The 18,976-nt window shown below is 40.8% G+C and overlaps 1 protein-coding gene across 4 annotated transcripts in view; it reads right to left on the bottom strand.

Moving 5' to 3' along the window:
• The window catches only part of UTRN (utrophin), a 481,942-nt gene that overhangs the window by 397,902 nt on the left and 65,064 nt on the right, over positions 1-18,976 (bottom strand). For all 4 annotated transcript variants that reach the window (XM_047859243.1, XM_047859241.1, XM_047859244.1 and 1 more), the window contains exons 2-4: positions 18,772-18,833; positions 1,812-1,904; positions 90-167 (exon numbers count right to left, since the gene is read on the bottom strand). In XM_047859243.1, coding sequence (XP_047715199.1) covers positions 90-167; positions 1,812-1,904; positions 18,772-18,833 — 233 coding nt within the window. The remainder of the gene's footprint in view (positions 1-89; positions 168-1,811; positions 1,905-18,771; positions 18,834-18,976) is intronic.

The raw sequence follows: 18,976 nt of genomic DNA, 5'->3' as shown, positions 1-18,976 counted from the left end.
CAATGACAATGCACAGAGCACGTGGCCAGCGTGACAATAAATAACCCCAATAGCACCAAAGAACCCCAAAAGTCGCACTGCACACTTACATTGTTCTGATGTAAAACCTGCAGCACTCTGTTGACATTATTTAAAGCATGTACCCTTGTGGAACCACGTTCCTTCGGCTAGAAAACAAAACACGGGATCAAATAAGTCAGCCTCAACATTGCCAACAAACATGGACATTGAGATGTACAGAGAACAGCTCAAAACGGAGCCCCTCTGTGCCAGGAGCTCCGCCTGGCTTCTCAGGCCACCGTGGAGGCTGGTGGTGACAGAATGCAAGTTACCCCACTTACATCTTGACATAGTAGTTCACTCCCTTGCCTCAACCCTGGCATTCAAAAACTCCCAAACTTATGTCTGACCCTACCCCCAAAGATGATGACTTAATGAATCTGGGAGGCAGTATGGGTTTAGAATTTCTAAAATATTCCCCTAATGATTCTGATGTGCAGACCACTTTGGGAACCAATGCTCCAGGGAGAAAGCCTTCTTTTATCAAAACTGGGCCCAGGGCGCCTGGGTGTCTCAATCAGTTAAGCATCTGACTTTGGCTCAGGTCATGATCTCAAGGTTCATGGGTTCGAGCCCTGCATCAGGCTCTGTGCTGACAGCTCAGAGCCTGGAGACTGCTTCAGATTCTGTGTCTCCCTCTTTCTCTGCCCCTCCCTTTCTCACACTCTGTCTCTCTTAAAAATAAATAAACATTGAAAACAATTTTTAACTGGGCTGGACACAGAAAGACTGAGAAGTCATGTCACCTTCATACTGCACCAGTCAGTGTGCACAGAGCAGGGAGGATTCAGAGGCACTATCCCAGGTTCCAGGTAGCATTACAAGGCCCCCCTGGAAAGGCAGGAATTGCCACCTGGAGAAAGGTGATCTGGGAGGCACTTTCTGCCTCACTGGCCAGGGAATCTCATCTGAGAGAGGAATCAGCCTCTGCAACAGGTACCTTACCCACCATCTGGAAGGCAAAAAGGCAGAGTATATAACACCCCACACTTTGGCAAGAAAGGAATTCATCTTCACAAGTGCATTTCTCTATACCTTTTATAGTAATTTTACCTCTAGTGTTAAAGTTTGTACCCATAAAATGCATACTCTTCATTAGCACTGTTATTTCTGTGTGGGTATAAAGTACCTTATGACGTAAAATAATAGAGTTGGGTTTGATGAAGAAATGAAGATAATACTGGAAAACCAAATAAAAATAAATGCATAGCGTTTAACAACTTTTTTTTAATGTTTACTTATTTTTGAGACAGAGAGCACACATGCAAGCAGGGGAGGAGCAAAGAGAGAGAGGGACAGAGGATCCGAAGTAGGCTCAGCGCTGACAGCAGCAAGCCAGACGTGGGGATAAAACTCATGAACCATGAGATCATGACCTGAGCCCAAGTCGAATGCTTAACTGACTGAGTCACCCAGGTGCCCCAGCTCTTAGCTTTTTAAGATATTTATTAAATAACATTTAAGTGTGTTTTCTACTATTCAAAACATTATACCCTCTTAACATAGCCATCCCTCCTTGTAATTCTGTCCTGGGCTGTCTGAGAGTAATAAATATAATAAATAATTTTATCTTTGATAAAAATAGAGCCCTCAATAAAGCCTAAATATTACTCTATCAAAGATTCATTAAAACACCTTTCTAAAAATGTTCCTATTTTGGGCCTTTACATTGTAAGTACCTGTAATGGGTCTTCAAGTATCAGTAATGATGAGAGACACTTAGCCTGGTTCTCAAAGATGACCCCTCTTACCAGTGACGTTCCTGTGAGGCCTTCCAGAAGATCCAGGAGCTTCCTTCCATCTTTGAGGTCTGTGAACATATCATTAATGGGTGGTTTTCCACTCTGTAAAAGAAAAAGTAAATTATCACTTTCTTCAGTAGCAGAAATCATATACATCTGTGGCAAATAAATGAATGGTTTCATTTTTTCCAATTAAAAGTCTGGATGGGCAGCAGACTTTTCACCTTTGCCTTGTATAGAAAGAAATACAAATACAGAAAACTCTGAAATCCATAACAAATGCTTTAAGATGAACAATATAAATTGCATTATTTCTTACAAAGGGAGCAAATAAAGCTATGGCCAAGGTCCAGATGCCTTGTCTATGGTATATGTTCCCAAGAAGGAATGCTACAGAGAATCACTGAAAATACAAATGGGCATACAGCACCTGTGTGCAGAGGCCAAGAAAAGTGTGCAGATTCTCTCGTTCCATCACCTCACGTTACATTCACGGTATGATGCTGTCTTGCAGCATTTCCACTACAGAAGCACATCATTTTGTCAACAATGTTTGCTCTCCGGTGCTAGACCTATACTTCTAGCTGTAATTTCTGAACAATTAAGACATTTCGGGCTGTGTATCTAAGTCCAGTACCAGTCCAGTATCTCAAATGACAAAGCTTATAGAATTCCCAAACTCTCATCCCTGATTGATGAATAGCATCAACTTCCACCGACCAACATACCCTAGTGTCTGATGCCAGAAAATCCCACCACTGACAGGCAGATCCTTGCCTCTGTGTGTGTGTGTGTGTGTGTGTGTGTGTGTGTGTGTGTGTGTGATAGGACAGTTGCAAACAATAGGAGGATTCCTACACAGAAAATCAGGAAGCCTGGGTTTTAATTCCAGTTGGACTGTTAACAAACCGATGAACCTAAGCCCACTCTTAACCTTCCTCTAAATCACAGGCTAAAAATCAAATAAATACTATTCTGTGAAAATGACCAGACAACTACAAAGCACAATGTAATCAAAGTTATGTTGTACTGGGGCGCCTGGGTGGCTCAGCTGGTTAAGCGTCCAACTTCAGCTCAGTCATGATCTCATGGTTCGTGGGTTCAGGCCCCACGTCGGGCTCTGTGCTGACAGCTCAGAGCCTGGAGCCTGCTTCCGATTCTGTGTCTCCCTCTCTCTCTGCCCCTGCCCTGCTCACACTCTGTCTCTCAAAAAGTGAATAAACATCAAAAAAAAAATTTTTTAAGTCATGTTGTATCAAAGTATCCCCCTTTAGTATGAAACCCCCACAGAGATTACAGTCCTGGTGCCTGTCAATAATACAGCTATTTTAGGGGTGCCTGGGTGGCTCGGTCGGTTAAGCGGCCGACTTCGGCTCAGGTTATGACCTCACGGTCCGTGGGTTCAAGCCCCGTGTCAGGCTCTGTGCTGACCTCTCAGAGCCTGGAGCCTGTTTCAGATTCTGTGTCTCCCTCTCTTTCTGCCCCTCCCCTGTTCATGCTCTGTCTCTCTCTGTCTCAAAAATAAATAAACATTAAAAAAAATTTTTTAAATAATAATACAGCTATTTTATAACCAACAACTATTTTATCTTCTTCACTTTTCCCTTAAAAATATATACATTAAGTCATATGAAGCACAATTTTACTCTGAGCCTAAAATGGAGGAGGGGAGGGAGGGAGCCATTCTGAAGTTTCCTAAAATTTAGGATTTTCCATTTTTCCTCCCCTCCTGATTTTTTACATTTTTAATTAAGTATAAAGTATTGTCAACTAATGATGACTAACATGGCTTTTCAATAGGTCCCATACTCGAAATGAGGGGAAGTATGGTAAAGTTTTCACTATAGAATCAGTTAAAAAATAAACTATGGCATATTTGTGTGTGCAACAAAGCTGCTTTTCTAGTCCCAGCTGCCCTTCTGGTGAGCAGCGATAGTGTCAGGGACACGTCGATCATCTCCATCAGTCACAATAACTGATATACACCATGTGGGAGTTATGGCCCAAGGGACCAGAGGCGATACTGCAGGAGGCAGAGCAAGGGAGAGCTCCTTGCACATTTCGACTTCCCACCTGCTATCAGTAAAAGCAAAAGGGAGAAGGGGCCTCATCATCTGCTGCCTCTTTCTTACCTTCCTCCTCTCTGAACCAGCAAAAGTACACTTCAGAGAACTAGCCACCAAACAAACAGATGCTCTTTCAGGGATAGATGCATAACTCTGATCTTACAGCAAGACACAGGAATATAGGTGAAACTCATGGGAGTAGCAAAGAGGGATTATCTAGGATAAAAAAAAAAATCTTAAAAACTACCGATAGTTTTCAGCACACAGATCTTTTACATCTTTGGTCAGGTTTATTCCTAGGTATTTTATGGTTCTTGATGCAAGAACCATATGGTTCTTGTAAATGGGATCGATTTCTTGATTTCTCTTTCTGTTGTTTCATTATTAGTGCCTAGAAATTTATCCAAAGGATACAGGAGTGCTGATGCATAGGGGCACTTGTACCCCAATGTTTATAGCAGCACTTTCAACAATAGCCAAATTATGGAAAGAGCCTAAATGTCCATCAACTGATGAATGGATACAGAAGATGTGGTTTATACATACACCGGAATACTATTTGGCAAAGAGAAAGAATGAAATCCTGCCATTTGTAGCAACGTGGATGGAACTGGAGGGTATTATGCTAAGTGAAATAGGTCAGTCAGAGAAAGACTTATGTTTTCACTCATATGTGGAACTTGAGAAACTTAACAGAAGACCATGGGGGAAGGGAAGGGGAAAAATATAGTTACAAACAGAGAGGGAGGGAGGCAAACCATAAGAGACTCTTAAATACAGAGAACAAACTGAGGGTTGATGGGGAGCGGGGTGAGGGAGAGGGAAAAATTGCTGATGGGCATTGAGGAGAGCACTTGTTGGGATGAACACTGGGTGTTATATGTAAGCAATGAATCACAGGAATCTACCCCCAAAACCAAGAGCATCTGTATACACTGTATGTTAGCCAACTTGACAATACATTGTATTTTTAAAAACTTACTGATAACAAGTGCAGTGAAGTAAGGTCTTCTCAAATCCACTATCCATTTTCAAATAAATAAATAACATAAACTAGCATAATATAAAGTAAATATAAATATATGACAAATAACTATGAATGTCCATCCATCAATGACCTTACTGACAAAAAGCCTTTTACTTAGCCTTTGCACATCTATTTGCTCATCTGTTAAAAACTAAGATGACAGATGTTCAATAAATGGTTGATACTATCATTCATATTAGAAACATCACTTCAGTGTTTCTACTGTCATAAAAGTGCCATAAAGTTTCAACAATATCTAAATGGATGAATAAAACAAATAATTCATTTCCAGGCAGGAATGTAAAAGCAGATTCTGAACCTGAGTACACATTAGTATCAATTCATAAAGATCTTCTAGTATGATGGCCTGTAAGGTTACATCCCATTCCAAAATAATGAACAAAATATACAAGAGCACGCCACACTGTGCTGTAGGTATGTACCATGAGACAAGCCATAATTCACCAGAAAACTCCCTAGATTCTTCCCTAAGCCCCACTGTTGCTCAATGGCAAAGCAGAAAGCCTAAGAAGTAGCATTAATTTTTCTAGATGAGATGCTCCTTTCCTCTCTCACTTGTCTAGTTCATTCATTTCCTGAGCAACAAACCTTGAGAAAACCTCCCTGTGGAGCATTGTTTTGAAACACACATGATGGAGACACAGCCCTATCTTTCTGGAAGTCAGTCATTCATACAGTAGAACCAATGCCTTCGCTTTCTTTAAGAACAAAAACAAACAAAACCCTACAGGAACAGTAACTCAAATTCTTCATTCTATTTCCCAATTTCAGATGAATATTGATAGCGATCAGGAAGAAATATGGTTTTTGCGGTGTCTCTTTCTCCAGTACTCTCCCACCCCAACCCAGTAATGGCATTATCAGTGTATATACCCATTGGGTGTCCTCAGAAGGACCACACCTGTAAGATGGCCAAAGAGGGGGAAATACAGCCTATGACTCTCCTCATTGGACAAAGAGTAAAGAAAGGTACCTAGGCTCATACAAATCCAAAACTGTGGTTCAAAACTTACACAGAAAGCACACACTCACACTCACCATACACATGGCCAGTCACCACAAAATACTACACATTCATGACAGATACAACTTAGGAGTGTCTCATCAACAAATGGAAAGAACAAGCCTATGCCAAAGAGCAAGTTCCACTTACACCCTATACATATGTGATTCAGTACTTTGTGCCCTATAAGCAGGGGCCAGAAAATTTCCATTGTAAAGGCCCAGAGAGTACCTAGTTTAGGCAATGCTGGCCAGGTGGTCTCTACCAAAACTACTCAATCCTGTTGTAATATGAAGGCATCCCAGACAATACAGAAACAAATGAGCCAATCATAATGATGACTATCTTCCAATAAAACGTTATTTGTAGACTCTGAAATTTGAATCTCACATAATGTCCACGTGTTGTGAAATATTCTTTATGTTTTGCCACCACCTAAAAAATGCAAAAACCATTCTTAGCTTGTGGGCCATACAAAAACAGACACTGGAAATATGAAATGTTCTTAGACATAGTTATAGCAACCACTTAGATACATTCTAAGAGATTTATAGAGATTTAGATGTGTTATTTACATGTATTAGTTATTTCTTGATAATAGTATTTTAAAGCAGGAAAACCGAAACAGGGGTGATGTGACAGGTGAGAGGCAGAACCTGGATCTAATATTACAAAATCTGGTTCCAAATCCACAAGTCTTTGCCAAACTGCCCCCAAAATTACGAGGGCACCAGACTTTGACATTTATGGAAGGAAATATTTCATTGATGGGGGCAGAATAGCAGGAGTTGTCTTTAATGACTTCCCAAAGAGAGCAACAAAATATATATCATATTTAAATGAACTCCAAATGAAGAGGATTTTTTCCCAAGCACACAACTTTAAAGCATATCTGTGCCTTCCTATCATGGGCTCTCAATATGGGGTCCACCCTGGGAAACTGTTTGGAAATGTCAGAAGTCATCATTGAATAAAATTAAAAACTGATTCATCCTGACAGTCAACCTCTTATTTAGATTTTTAATTCTTTGCAAAGACAGATTTGCAGAGACTTCTCTGACAGAAAGAATACAGCTTAATAACTCAATCAGACAAATATTTGGTGAATACGTTCTTTGTGCTTGGCCCTGCAGAAATGCCAAGTTCAGGCCGCTCTCCCCATTCACAAGAGAGGGTTCTCATAGTTTTTCAATAAACACAAAACAGTACAAATGCACAATCTTGAACTTGGGGGGCAGATAAGCCACGGGTCACATTTAGTCTTAAATACTGAAAAGGCAACATGAGTGCAGAGGGTGACAATGTCATAGGTGACCAGTCCTGGCCACCCCCTCCTTCAACCCTTTCGCCTTAGACTTCTGTGCATTTTCCGGATGCCAGCTCTAACCCTGCCATTGCGACAAGAGGGACCAGTATTAATATCAGCAGCTGGGACACAGACTCTTCTGGATTTAAAAGTGTCAGAGGACACAAGCAAACTGTCATCACAACACATGAGGACAAGCCTGGGTCTGTGGGAGAACAGTGGCTACGAATACTGACAGACACTTGTGACGGTACAACGGCATGAAGCAAACCTGATGGGCTCCTTCACACCCCGAGAATCAGCCCAAAGGCTGAAGGCAACAGCTAGAGCTCATATCCAGCCACCAGTGGCCATGGAGGAATCCCAGCCCATTGTTGGCAGGACTCGGGCTTTTCAAAAGAAACTGGAAATCTGAGTTTACCTGTGTAATCTCCTGTTATTTTTAGTCTCCTAAAACATGGTGCAGATAAACAATTTGTGTCCACAGGCATACCAAGTCATAGGGCGACTGAGTAGCAACCTCTGCATAGGGATAGCCGTGTGCAGGTGAGAGGTAAGTTTAGTCAACAGTGAGTCCTCTGCAGGAGTGATCAAGTCTGTGGAAAGGAGCCACACACACATTCACACACACACACACACACACACACACACACACACACCCCACACCACACCATCCAAAGACTAGGGAACATGACTGAATGCAAAACACCAGCAGACATTATTCTGGCTCAAACCAAAACACGAACAAGTCATTTCAGATTCTACTTTTTCCACTCACTCCCCACTTCACCTACTTCCAAACACACGCTCTAAAACCACCTCTCCCTGTCATCACGGCTCCCATTCCGGTTCGTGCCTCTAGGACAAGGCTAACTGATCCCTCTGCCTCTGCATTAGAGCCAGAATAACTCTAACTACAGGCAAAGGGCTCCATTATGGGCAAAGACAATCCAGACTCCAAGTAAAAGATCCTCTGTGATTGGGTCCCCACCTTCTCTCTCAGCTGGCACTGGCTTACTCTCCCCCTTCTTCAGTACTCCCAAAACAGTTATTTCCATCATAAAGGTCAAGTTTTTCACCAATAGTAGGAGTGGCAATGGGAAGAAAGATCTGCCAAATATTGAATAAGAAAGTAAACCTTACAAAGTGTAGTTGGGAGTTCTTACGAGAACAAAGTGCTAATTCTATATTTATACCAATAGCAAACCAACCAGAGGTAGAATTGGGACTCGGATTTTCCATTTAGAAGGCTGATCAGTGCCTCCTCCCTGGGGTTGCCAGGCTGACACTGACCACCCAACCACCCACGGCTGACAAATGCAGGCCTTGTCTTCAAGGCCTTCAGAACCAAGATGTTAACAAAACCAGTAGCAACACGGCATGTTGAGCACATTAGCAAGAACTCATGAGCTGCCAAATTTGTACCAAGTAACAGATACAGTACACAGACAGAACCTGTCCTATGACTGCCCTAATCTCATTATAAATAATCAAGTTACAACTGAGTATAATAAGGAGATGAGCGAAAACATAAGTTTTTAAATGCTTTCACAACTAACATATCTGATACGGTATCTTACAAACAATAAATTTGAGCCCTTTGACACTGTTTGCCTATTCTGTGATTTATTTATGCTCCCTATTTTCAAATCGGGATTTGAGGCAGCCTATGCAATTCAGTTACTATCTCCACGGGGTACTGCATGTGTGTGCATGCACGTGTGCACCATACACATGGACGCACACACATACGCATCTATAGCATATATACCACAATGTTCTTGCATTCTTCTCTGATTAATCTCAGGTGAATCTGATGTCCCCAACCTCTGATAACACACTGCAAGCTTTAGCATCTCTCTCTTTTATTTTTTTTTTATTGTTTTAGGTTTTTGATTGTTTGGGGCAAGGGGTTGATTATTTTCAAAATTCAATAAGAAATAAGCAGTTTAATTTTTCTTTTAACATTTTTTAAATTTTTTACGTTTATTTTTGAAGGAGAGAGAGAGAGAGCACGAGCGCACAAGCCAGGGAGGGGCAGAACAAGAGGGAGACACAGAATCTAAAGCAGGCTCTGGGCTCTGAGCTGTCAGCACAGAGCCCGACATGGGGCTCAAACCCATGAACCATGAGATCATGTCCTGAGCCAAAGTCAGACGCCTAGCCGACGGAGCCACCCAGGTGCCCCTCTTTTAATATTTTTAAAACCAGACTCTTTCACTTATGAATTGCAAATGTCAGCACTGATACAAACGTAGCACCCTTTTGGCTCTTGTAATTCTTCATTTTCTTTTTTTTTTTAGTATTTATTTATTCTGGAGGAGAGCACAAGCAGTGGAGGGGCAGAGAGGGGGGCAGAGGATCTAAAGCAGGTTCTGCACTGATGCTGCCCACAGTGAGCCAGATGTGGAGGCTTGAACTCACAAACCGCAAGATCATGACCTGAGCCAAAGTAGGACGCTCAAGCAACTGAGCCACCCAGGTGCCCCCAATAATTCTTCATTTTCTTAAAAGTCAGTAAGTACAGGAGTGAGCCCCAAGAGCAATGCCATTTTGGCTAATTATGTTTACGTACAAATATACTTTTTAAAGCATTTTATAACAAAAACGTTATAGTTTTTCTCTTGGCAGTCGAATTAAAAGCAGTTATAGAACCACTGGGTGGCTCAGTCAGTCGAGTGACAAACTTCGGCTCAGGTGGTGATCTCATGGTTCGTGGGTTGGGGGCCCGCGTTGGAGTCTACTCTGGCAGTGCAGAGCCTGCTTGGGATTCTCTCTCTCTACCTCTCTCTCTGCCCTTCCCCCATTTCCACTTTCTCTTTCTCTCAAAATAAATGAAACTTTAAAAAGAAATAAAGGAGTGGAAGAATATTTTCTTTGGATTTCTTCTATCACCTAATTTTTGTGCTATTATGATTCTTGTATTATTATTACTGCATGAGTTAAATAATAGACCAAAACAAAGAATGGGATCTCTACGCAAGATTAAGCAACGTGATAAATATAGGTTCATCACAATTTTAAAGTTATAGCTGCACCAATGAAATGAAGACCATATGATGGTCAATATCAACTTTTTGATTCCACCCCACGGGGAAAGAATGAAAGCACTATTGCTTTGGACTGAAAAGAGTAAGAACAAAATGAGTGCAGTGAAATGCCTAATGAGGTCTTTAAACACCTTGCAAAAGAAAACCAGCCAGACATTCTATGGTCACTTAAAGAATCAGTGAACACATGGCACTTGGCCATTCTTTTGAAGAATTCAAGGTGGTCAGCACAAGTTCTTAAGAACTGAAGAAGATTCCATTTAGAAGCTTGCTTGGAAGGAGGGAGGGAGGGGAGGAAAGGAAGAAGAGTGAGAGACTGGAGAAACATGGCTCAGGTAAACACACAAGGGACAATTAACTGCAGAGCAATACTTTCTGCAGTGTTCACATAGGAATCAAAGCAATGAATGTGTGTTTGCCTTAAAAACTACAAAATACTATAAAACACAAGCTAACCCACCTAATATCTTTCAGAGAATCAGAAGTCACACAGCATGTAACAGAATTTTTACCTTGATCTTGGGTAAGCAAGCAAACTGAGGGAGCTGATAAACCGGGATGATAGGGAACCACACGTGAGGCTCACACAGCTGGCAGCCAGGTGCAGGGCCAAGTGCATACTCCATGGACAAACAACCGGGTGAGGTGCAGGCTGAATAAACCCACTCCACGTGCATACCAGGCAAGGTCTGTAACAATACAGTTCATTCCAGATATGCACAACCGGCAAAGCAGGGGAAATGTTTGCAGAATGCAGTTCCTCAAAAGACAGGGTACCATGGGACGAGAGCAAGGCATTAGTTACGGTATTGATAGTGATAATATAAAGGTAAATGAAATGACATTTCCTTTGTGTAATCAAGGAGAGGCAGCTGACCTGCCCTTTCCATCCCCTTAGGGTGTCTCCCTAAAAACACAACCGGACTGGGGCGCCTGGGTGGCTTGGTCGGTTAAGCGTCCGACTTCGGCTCAGGTCATGATCTCACGGTCCATGAGTTCGAGCCCCGGGTCGGGCTCTGTGCTGACAGCTCAGAGCCTGGAGCCTGTTGCAGATTCTGTGTCTCCCTCTCTCTCTGCTCCTCCCCTGTTCATGCTCTGTCTCTCTCTGTCTCAAAAATAAGTAAACGTTAAAAAAAAAAAAAATTAAAAAAAAAAAAAAAACACAACTGGACCAACTTTTTTAGTGAGGAATTAGATAAACCCCCATCTCCAGTTTTCCAATGCAACATAACAATGACCTCAAAGTAATCGAGTCTCTTAGGAGGCAGACAGAGGCCCAGACAAGGTGCATCCATTTTTCTCTCCAGGAGGTAAGTGTTCATCATTCCTTCTTCAACTTTACTACATAATGTGTGAAATTCTGTCCAGACCTTCCAGTTTTTCACCAACTGCCTACATTCACCAAATCTGATAGAAATACCCAAAAATAAATTCTGTGTGCTCTGTACTCTATATCGAATAGAGGTCTTTGTTGGCAGGATTTTTTTTTTTTAATTTCCCCAACAGATGGTAAAAGCAAAATTAACAGCATCAACTACCCCCACCCAACCTGATCTGCCTCCACTCATAGTTGGCGGGTGGCTACGTGTAGCAATTGGACCTAAAGGCTTCCTAAGGCTAGGCACAACTGAAAATAGGTCCAGTGTCTCCTAGCTGTTTAACAGAAAGAGCTTCTTTCCCCCAAAACCACCATCTCTTCAACAATCCTCTCCTGAGAGCTCTCCAGCCTACACTGGCCCAGGCCTACCACCCCTGCACCAATCAGAGCCCATCTCTGAAGGTAGGGATGGTGGGGTCACACAGGCTGAGTGGAAAAGCACAAGGTATGTGCCTCTGCTCCCCCCTTTCCAGGTAATGGGTGAAAAGGTATTTTCCTGAGCCAATCCATCTCAAAATTGAGCATCAGTTACAGACTCAGCAAATATCATCAAATTTGCTTAACACTTACAAACGTTAATAGGCTCAGTCCAAATCATTTATTAAGTACTCAATATGTACAAAACATAAAACACAGCCTACTAAACAACTTTTTTTTTTACTTTAACCACAGTAACCAGGTGAAAATCATGTTGCAAGTATAATGTTTAGAACCAAAACAAACAAAAGGTATCAAATTGAATGAAAGCAAACAACAACAAAACCAAACTTATGTAACACAGCCAAAACACGGCTTGGAACTGTTTAGGAATACAGAGTGCGTTTTATCGTTTGCTTTTTAAAGGTATTGGTGAGTACATACAAATCAAAACTTCCTAAGGAACAGTTGAATGGTTATGGCACCTAAAACAATTAGTTGACTTGCCATACTCATGGTCAGGAAAATAAATCAACGGTGAACTCAGGGCCTAACTTGCAAAGCTCAGATCTCTACTGTAGGTGCACTGATACAGCACCCAGGAAACCTGTACTATCTCCTTCACAAGACTGAAAAGAGGACCCAACTTCTGCAGACTGCTTTTATTGCCCCATCTTCTACAAAGCTCCCTACACATCTTTTCCCACTCTCATTTTTGTGACCATCAACTTCCAACATGAAAACAGTAGAAAGCAATGGGATGCTAAAAGCAAAGTCCAACTTTCTCCAAAAGGAACACATTTGAATAGCTCTCCATGTTGAAATCGACAAAACAAAAAACAAAAAACAAAAAACGCTTCAGGGACTTCCTCCTTTATGCTCCATCAATTTAAATTTCAAGTTTGGAATTTTGTGATGTATATGAAAACTTTGCACTTCTTTGTCTTCGAAAAGGGAAAGGCAGAAATCTGCCCAAACTGAAGTTCAGCATTTTTAAGTCTGCATATTCTCTGCCTAACCTTTATTTGTCAAACCACGTTTGAGAATCACCTCACCAAACTGATAAAAGAGCTTCTGCAATTTGTACGTCTCAGCTCTGCCAGATGAGCAGCTCTGAAAGTCAGCCAAAGAAAATGCAGGCTGGGCGGCAGAAAAAAGTTCCCAGCGGTGAAGCAATGAGGCCATTGTTGCCTCCCCAGGGAGACCGGGCCCCCTAACAAACCAGAGGCTTTTAAAATTAGAAGGAACAAAACACTCAAGCTTTACCCACCAGACAATGGAATAAAGTGGGTTTAATGAGCCAATGCTTTTTTTCCATTTCTGTTCTAAAATATATGTGTAGCACAGACCAGGGGTACCACAAATTAGGATTACCTGAGAGGGTCTTAATTTAGCATTCCTAAGTAATTGCAATCTCCTATAATGTTTCACAATAATGCCTCAATATTTCTGCGCAATATGAGGCAAGTAATTATGATCAAGTGTGTTTTATAGCTAAAGGAATAAAAACCAAGTGACCTGGAAAAATTGGCTAATAATTTGCCTGAGGTCATAAATAAATGAGCAGCACATCCAGGAATAAGTGTTAAATTTCCTAACTCTTAGCTCCTTTAGATAATCATTTTCTTGTGAGCCCTTCATAACTTTTTCAAATCCAACAACCGTAAGTTATTCTATGCTATGTGACTTCTCAGGATTCCCAAACTCCAAAGCATATCTCTGTAACATATTAACAAGGATTTTCAGCAAAAAGAATATATATTTATAGTGAATGCTGTCTTAGCTATCATATTTCTTTATATAGTGAAAAAAAAATCACAGGATGGTTTTAGATCCGTATTACGCAATATTCTCAAGCTCTTTACCAAATCCCTTATCAAGAAATGAATTGAGCTGATTTTAGGGTTTAAATCTCATTTTTCATCACCAAATTTAATAGGAGGATTCTATTTGAAGAATCCTATGCAGCAAATGTGAGAATCATATGTATAAATCCAAATGGTGGTTTAACAATCTTTCCAGCACAACTCCAAAAAACAGGTAAATAAGGAAATTGCATAGCTAGGTTTGTTTGTCTATTTTTGTGAGTAAATGCAGCAAAATGTATTCATATCCATGAAATAACACAATTTATGCTATTTTGCACTCAATTCTATACTCCTACCTCTTTCCAATATAACCACCTCCAACCGGTTTATGGATATAAAGTATTAGGCATTTTAGTATGTTTCTGCCATTGTTATTCACTAATCTATTAAGTCTATAAATGGTCATTGGGTGTTTTTTAAACGCTAGAAGTGGTGCCAGTGAACAAAACAGGCAATCCCTGCACCCACAGAGCAAATCACTATCTCAGAGAGGAGAAGCAAATATTCTCAGATGTGACTATCTAAAATACAATTATGATAAGTGCATCAAAGGATAATGCTTTAAGAGTACAGAGCATATCTACCCTAGTCTGGAAGCTCCGAAAAGGTGTCCCTCGGGAAATGACATTTAAGCTCAGGCAAGAAATAAGAGGAGTTGGCCAGGAAACGATGAAGGAAGGAGCCAGGCTAGAGGCCATGAGAAGGCTCATCGCAATGGCCAGAGCATAAAGAGGAAGCGAGAGTAAAGCGAAATGCAATCAGGAGTAAACTGGAAGGCTCAACGATTTAGGGTCTTAAACGCCAAGTAAGAACAATGGACAGCCACTGAAAGATTTAGCTGAAGAGAAAAGGGCATTCAGGCTTACACCTGAAGATCACTCCTGCTACTCTGTAGAAAGTAGAAGGAAGGGAATGGATAAGGCGAAGCCTGGCAAGGTAGAACCAGCTGGCAGATTATGACAACATGTTCAGGGATAATTTTCAAAAAACCGTAAAATCATGACTCTCGTGCACGTGTAATATCAACACATGTCAAAGGCTTCAACTCATTAATTAACGAGAGAACCAGTATGGTGTTATAACCAGTGCAAAGGAGAATTCAAAAGACCACATGTTGTTTACATGCAATAAAGGAAAGTGGAAATAAATTTGCAATAGATGCAAAACAGGTCTATTCAAGGGATAGTAATCAATTGCATTCCATCTACTTTGCATTTTTATGGATAAGAATCGTTTGTATTATTATCTGTTTTCTACAACTCTCAGAGTTGCAGAGTAGCTCAAAGATAAGGGAAGGCAATGAGCCAGATGTCTGAGCTGACAGGACTCCTACTAATCTTTCAACCCATCTTAAAGTCTTTCACGTTTTTTCCTAACTCAGATAATAGTGAGTTGGCAAAAAGTGGTGTCAAAAAGATGGAGGGAGGGGCGCCTGGGTGGCTCAGTCGGTTGAGCATCCGACTTCGGCTCAGGTCATGATCTCACGGCTTGTGGGTTCGAGCCCCGCGTCAGGCTCTGTGCTGACAGCTCGGAGTCTGGAGCCTGCTTCGGATTCTGTCTCTCTCTCCCTCTCTCTCTCTCTCTGCCCCTCCCCTGCTCATGCTCTGTCTCTGTCACTCTCAAAAATAAATAAATGTTTAAAAAAATTTTTTTTAAAAAGATGGAGGGAAATAGACATTTTGAATATATGTAGGTAGTAGAATCAACAAGAGTTGGTGTTTGAGATGGGCTGGGGAGAGGACCATGAGGGAAATATCCAGGGATAGAATTCAAAATAAATTCCTAAATGGCAGATGATGCTGTCAAGTGTCTGTTTGCATTTTTCAACACAAGGGCTCTACTGCTCTGGAAAGAGACCTGTGCTGCAGGGAAGCAGCAGACTCAATCAATAATTCTATTTTAAACTTCACAATATACCAAAGGACATGGATAAGAAATAAATGAAATCAAATTCATTCTCTTCAACAGGACTTTTTTTTTTTTCCTCAGGCAAGGCTCTGGATTACCTAGTGACACAATGCCCAAATAACCACCTTCTCCCAGCACAGTGGAATTAAGCTGTATGGGGAGTCTTTGGAAATCTCCCAGCCTAGAAATTTGCTATTCCCTTTCCTGATCACCAGTGTGGAATCAATCTGATTTATGGACTTAAGACAGCCAGAGGAAAGAAAAAATGTGGATGAAGTTCAATGCCACTGCCATGAACCCTCTGTCTTTTTATATCCAAATATTCACCATTCCTTTGGTAAGTGTGTTCTAGAACCATCAAATTTTCCTTCTACTTTGATTTTTTACTAGAAGTCATCTGAAAGGAAATGTTCCCAGGGTCAGCTCTCCTTTTGATACTTTTTCTCTAAACAAAATAAGCTTTTAGCTTCTGTGTCAGTTTACATAACTGAAACTGTTGAAATGTTAAAAATGTTAAAAATGATAATAATTACCTGGTCTCTTCACCATCCTGGCAATAATTACAACCTTCCTGGGGCAAATAATTTACATGGGGCTTAAAACCCTCACTTAATATTACAGAATAATATACACATTATAAATGTACAAATTTAAAGATCACGTTCATTAAGTAAACAATTCTGGTAGTACTCGACTTTGTGTCATTTCAGGTCTTTTTAAAGATGTTAATGACCAGTGATAAACACTGAGCTATTTCTTGAGAAAATTCAGATACATGAGCCAAATGTTCAAAAGACACTGAGAACTGTCCAATGGAGAAAAAGTCAAGGGACAGTAACTGCAGTGAGGAAAGTTTTAAAGTTTAGAGAAGGAGTACTTCAGCCACACGGGGTACGAGGTACAGCTTTGGTGCCAGCCTTGCATCACTGATGGCTCTGGGCCTGGAGATCAAGCAGATCTACGGGGAGATGCTCCCATTCAACAGTCTGTCCCACACTGCCGAGGTGCTATCTTGCCTGAGCCAAATTCGCGGCGATACCCATCAAGTTAATCATGTTCAATTCTTCTTTCTCAATTGTCACCTCTATTCTCCTACCCTCCACCTTTCCATGCCCTATTGCACTGTTTCTCTCCATTCTTGTAACTAGGGGCAAAAGTAATTTGCCCCGTTTCAAATGTCCCCCAAACACAGGTCTATGAAGACTACGATGCTTTCAAACGATCTTTAAAATCAGCTCTACGGTAATTCTTTCCCAATGACTATATTAAGCTGCTAAAAAGCAGGTCTGCTTAACTTGCTCCACCTAGAAATGACCATCCTCATATCATCCTCAATAACAATCAGGGTAGATGATCTTACGTATCTGGCCACTCATAAAACCAGTGGAATAAAGTATCTCATATCCAGACTCTCTCAGTTGCTATAACTATGTTACTCAGAACATGGTCACATGTAGATGAATACTTCAAAAGTTTTGAATAATGCCAAATCCAAAGCACCCAGGATGTTACTTACCTATGTCTCTAAACAGAACAAGTTAAAATTTCCCCCTAAATACCTGTGTCTGCTCTGGAATAATCCTACACATAAAACCACCAATTATGCAAGCACTTCTATATTCTTGATCCTTCTGTCAAAGTCAGTTTTCACAACCCTTACGTTCTCAGAGGCAAAATAAAAACATCCCTCAACACAAACTTGCAAAACCAAAGAAAACACTTGCAATCAAATAATCACCCATAATTATTGGGATGTGGAACAATTTTCAAACCCTGCTGCTGCTAAAAGTAATCTAAAACATTCTCACCTCGCCTCAAAGAAATACCAATGTTTATGGTCCTGACCTCTGCAATCTTCTCAAAGAGAAAAGTTTGAAAATAATAACTCTTAATTAAAGTAGCTTTTGGGGTGCCTGGGTGGCTCAGTCGGTTGAGCATCTGACTCTTTATTTCAGCTCAGATCATGATCTCAGGATTGTGGAATTAAGCCCCGAGCTGGGCTCTGAACTGAGCGTGGAGCCTATTTGGGAGTCTTTCTCCTTCTGCCCCTACCCTACAGGTATGCATTCTCTCTCTCCTCTCTCTCTCTCTCTCCCTCCCTCTTAAAAATAATAATAATAAAGTAGTTTTCTGACTATTTAAAAGACCATGATTATGTTTCTCCAAGAAACCTTTGTTACCCATTTTTCTATCATGCTGTCCTGAAAATTTTCCTCCCACTTCAAACTTAGAGGACCAAATTCCAATGTCAATAACCAATGGATAATTACAAGTTTGAAAACAGCACTGCCAATTTCTCTTTCAGTTTGCTTTGCCCCTAAAAGGAATATCACTCAAAACACGGATTATGTTCCAAGTGGTTAGAAATGCTGAGAAAGAGTGGATCCCTGGGGAAAGAAGTAAAGAAGTTCACAAAAAAAAAAAAAAAAAAAGCGGGGGCGGGGGGGACCACAATGCAGATAAACACTATTAGCCACATCCACAGGTATTAAAAATCCCTAAGCATTTCTGCACAGGGTAGAAAAGCTGCCTGAATAATAATTTGATTTTCACTAGGCAAAGTGAAATCATCTTCAGTCTAGCAAAATGAACACAAAATTTGCCCAATGATATATTCATTTCCTAAATGTACCCAGGATTCACAGTATCAAAAGCAGCAAACTATTGGCATATATCTGGAGAATGCCAGGTAAAAATAAAGAGCTGTTTATTACCATGAAGGTGTTTACACCATTAAATCTTAAACATATTGGAGAAGAGAATAAAGAAAGTATAAATAAAGAAAGTATAAATGTATCTGCATACTCAGAAGACTTCTAGAGTTAGGTCACATTTTATGGCAAAATTCACTGTACTTCCAACCAAACTCCATCAATCAGAAAGAGGCATTTGAATCACCATAAAGTGTTTGAAAGTCTCTGTTACCTTTGAAAATCGAGCATTAATCCATTTGGTGAAAGTTTTCTTCTGCACGTCATTGTGTTCATCTGTGGGAGGGAAAAGGAGAGAAGGGAAAAGAATGAAAGTTTGTACCCTTAGAGTACCAAATACAATCATCCCCATCAGGGAGAGTTTAAAATAGCAGTCCTATTGTAGTTCATGAGGCACAATGATCCACAGCTAAGAAAGA

This window comes from Prionailurus viverrinus, chromosome B2 (assembly GCF_022837055.1).
Source record: "Prionailurus viverrinus isolate Anna chromosome B2, UM_Priviv_1.0, whole genome shotgun sequence".
NCBI lineage: Eukaryota > Metazoa > Chordata > Mammalia > Carnivora > Felidae > Prionailurus > Prionailurus viverrinus.
Note: the sequence above shows the minus strand (reverse complement) of the source record. Positions and strands in the feature narration are given on the sequence as shown.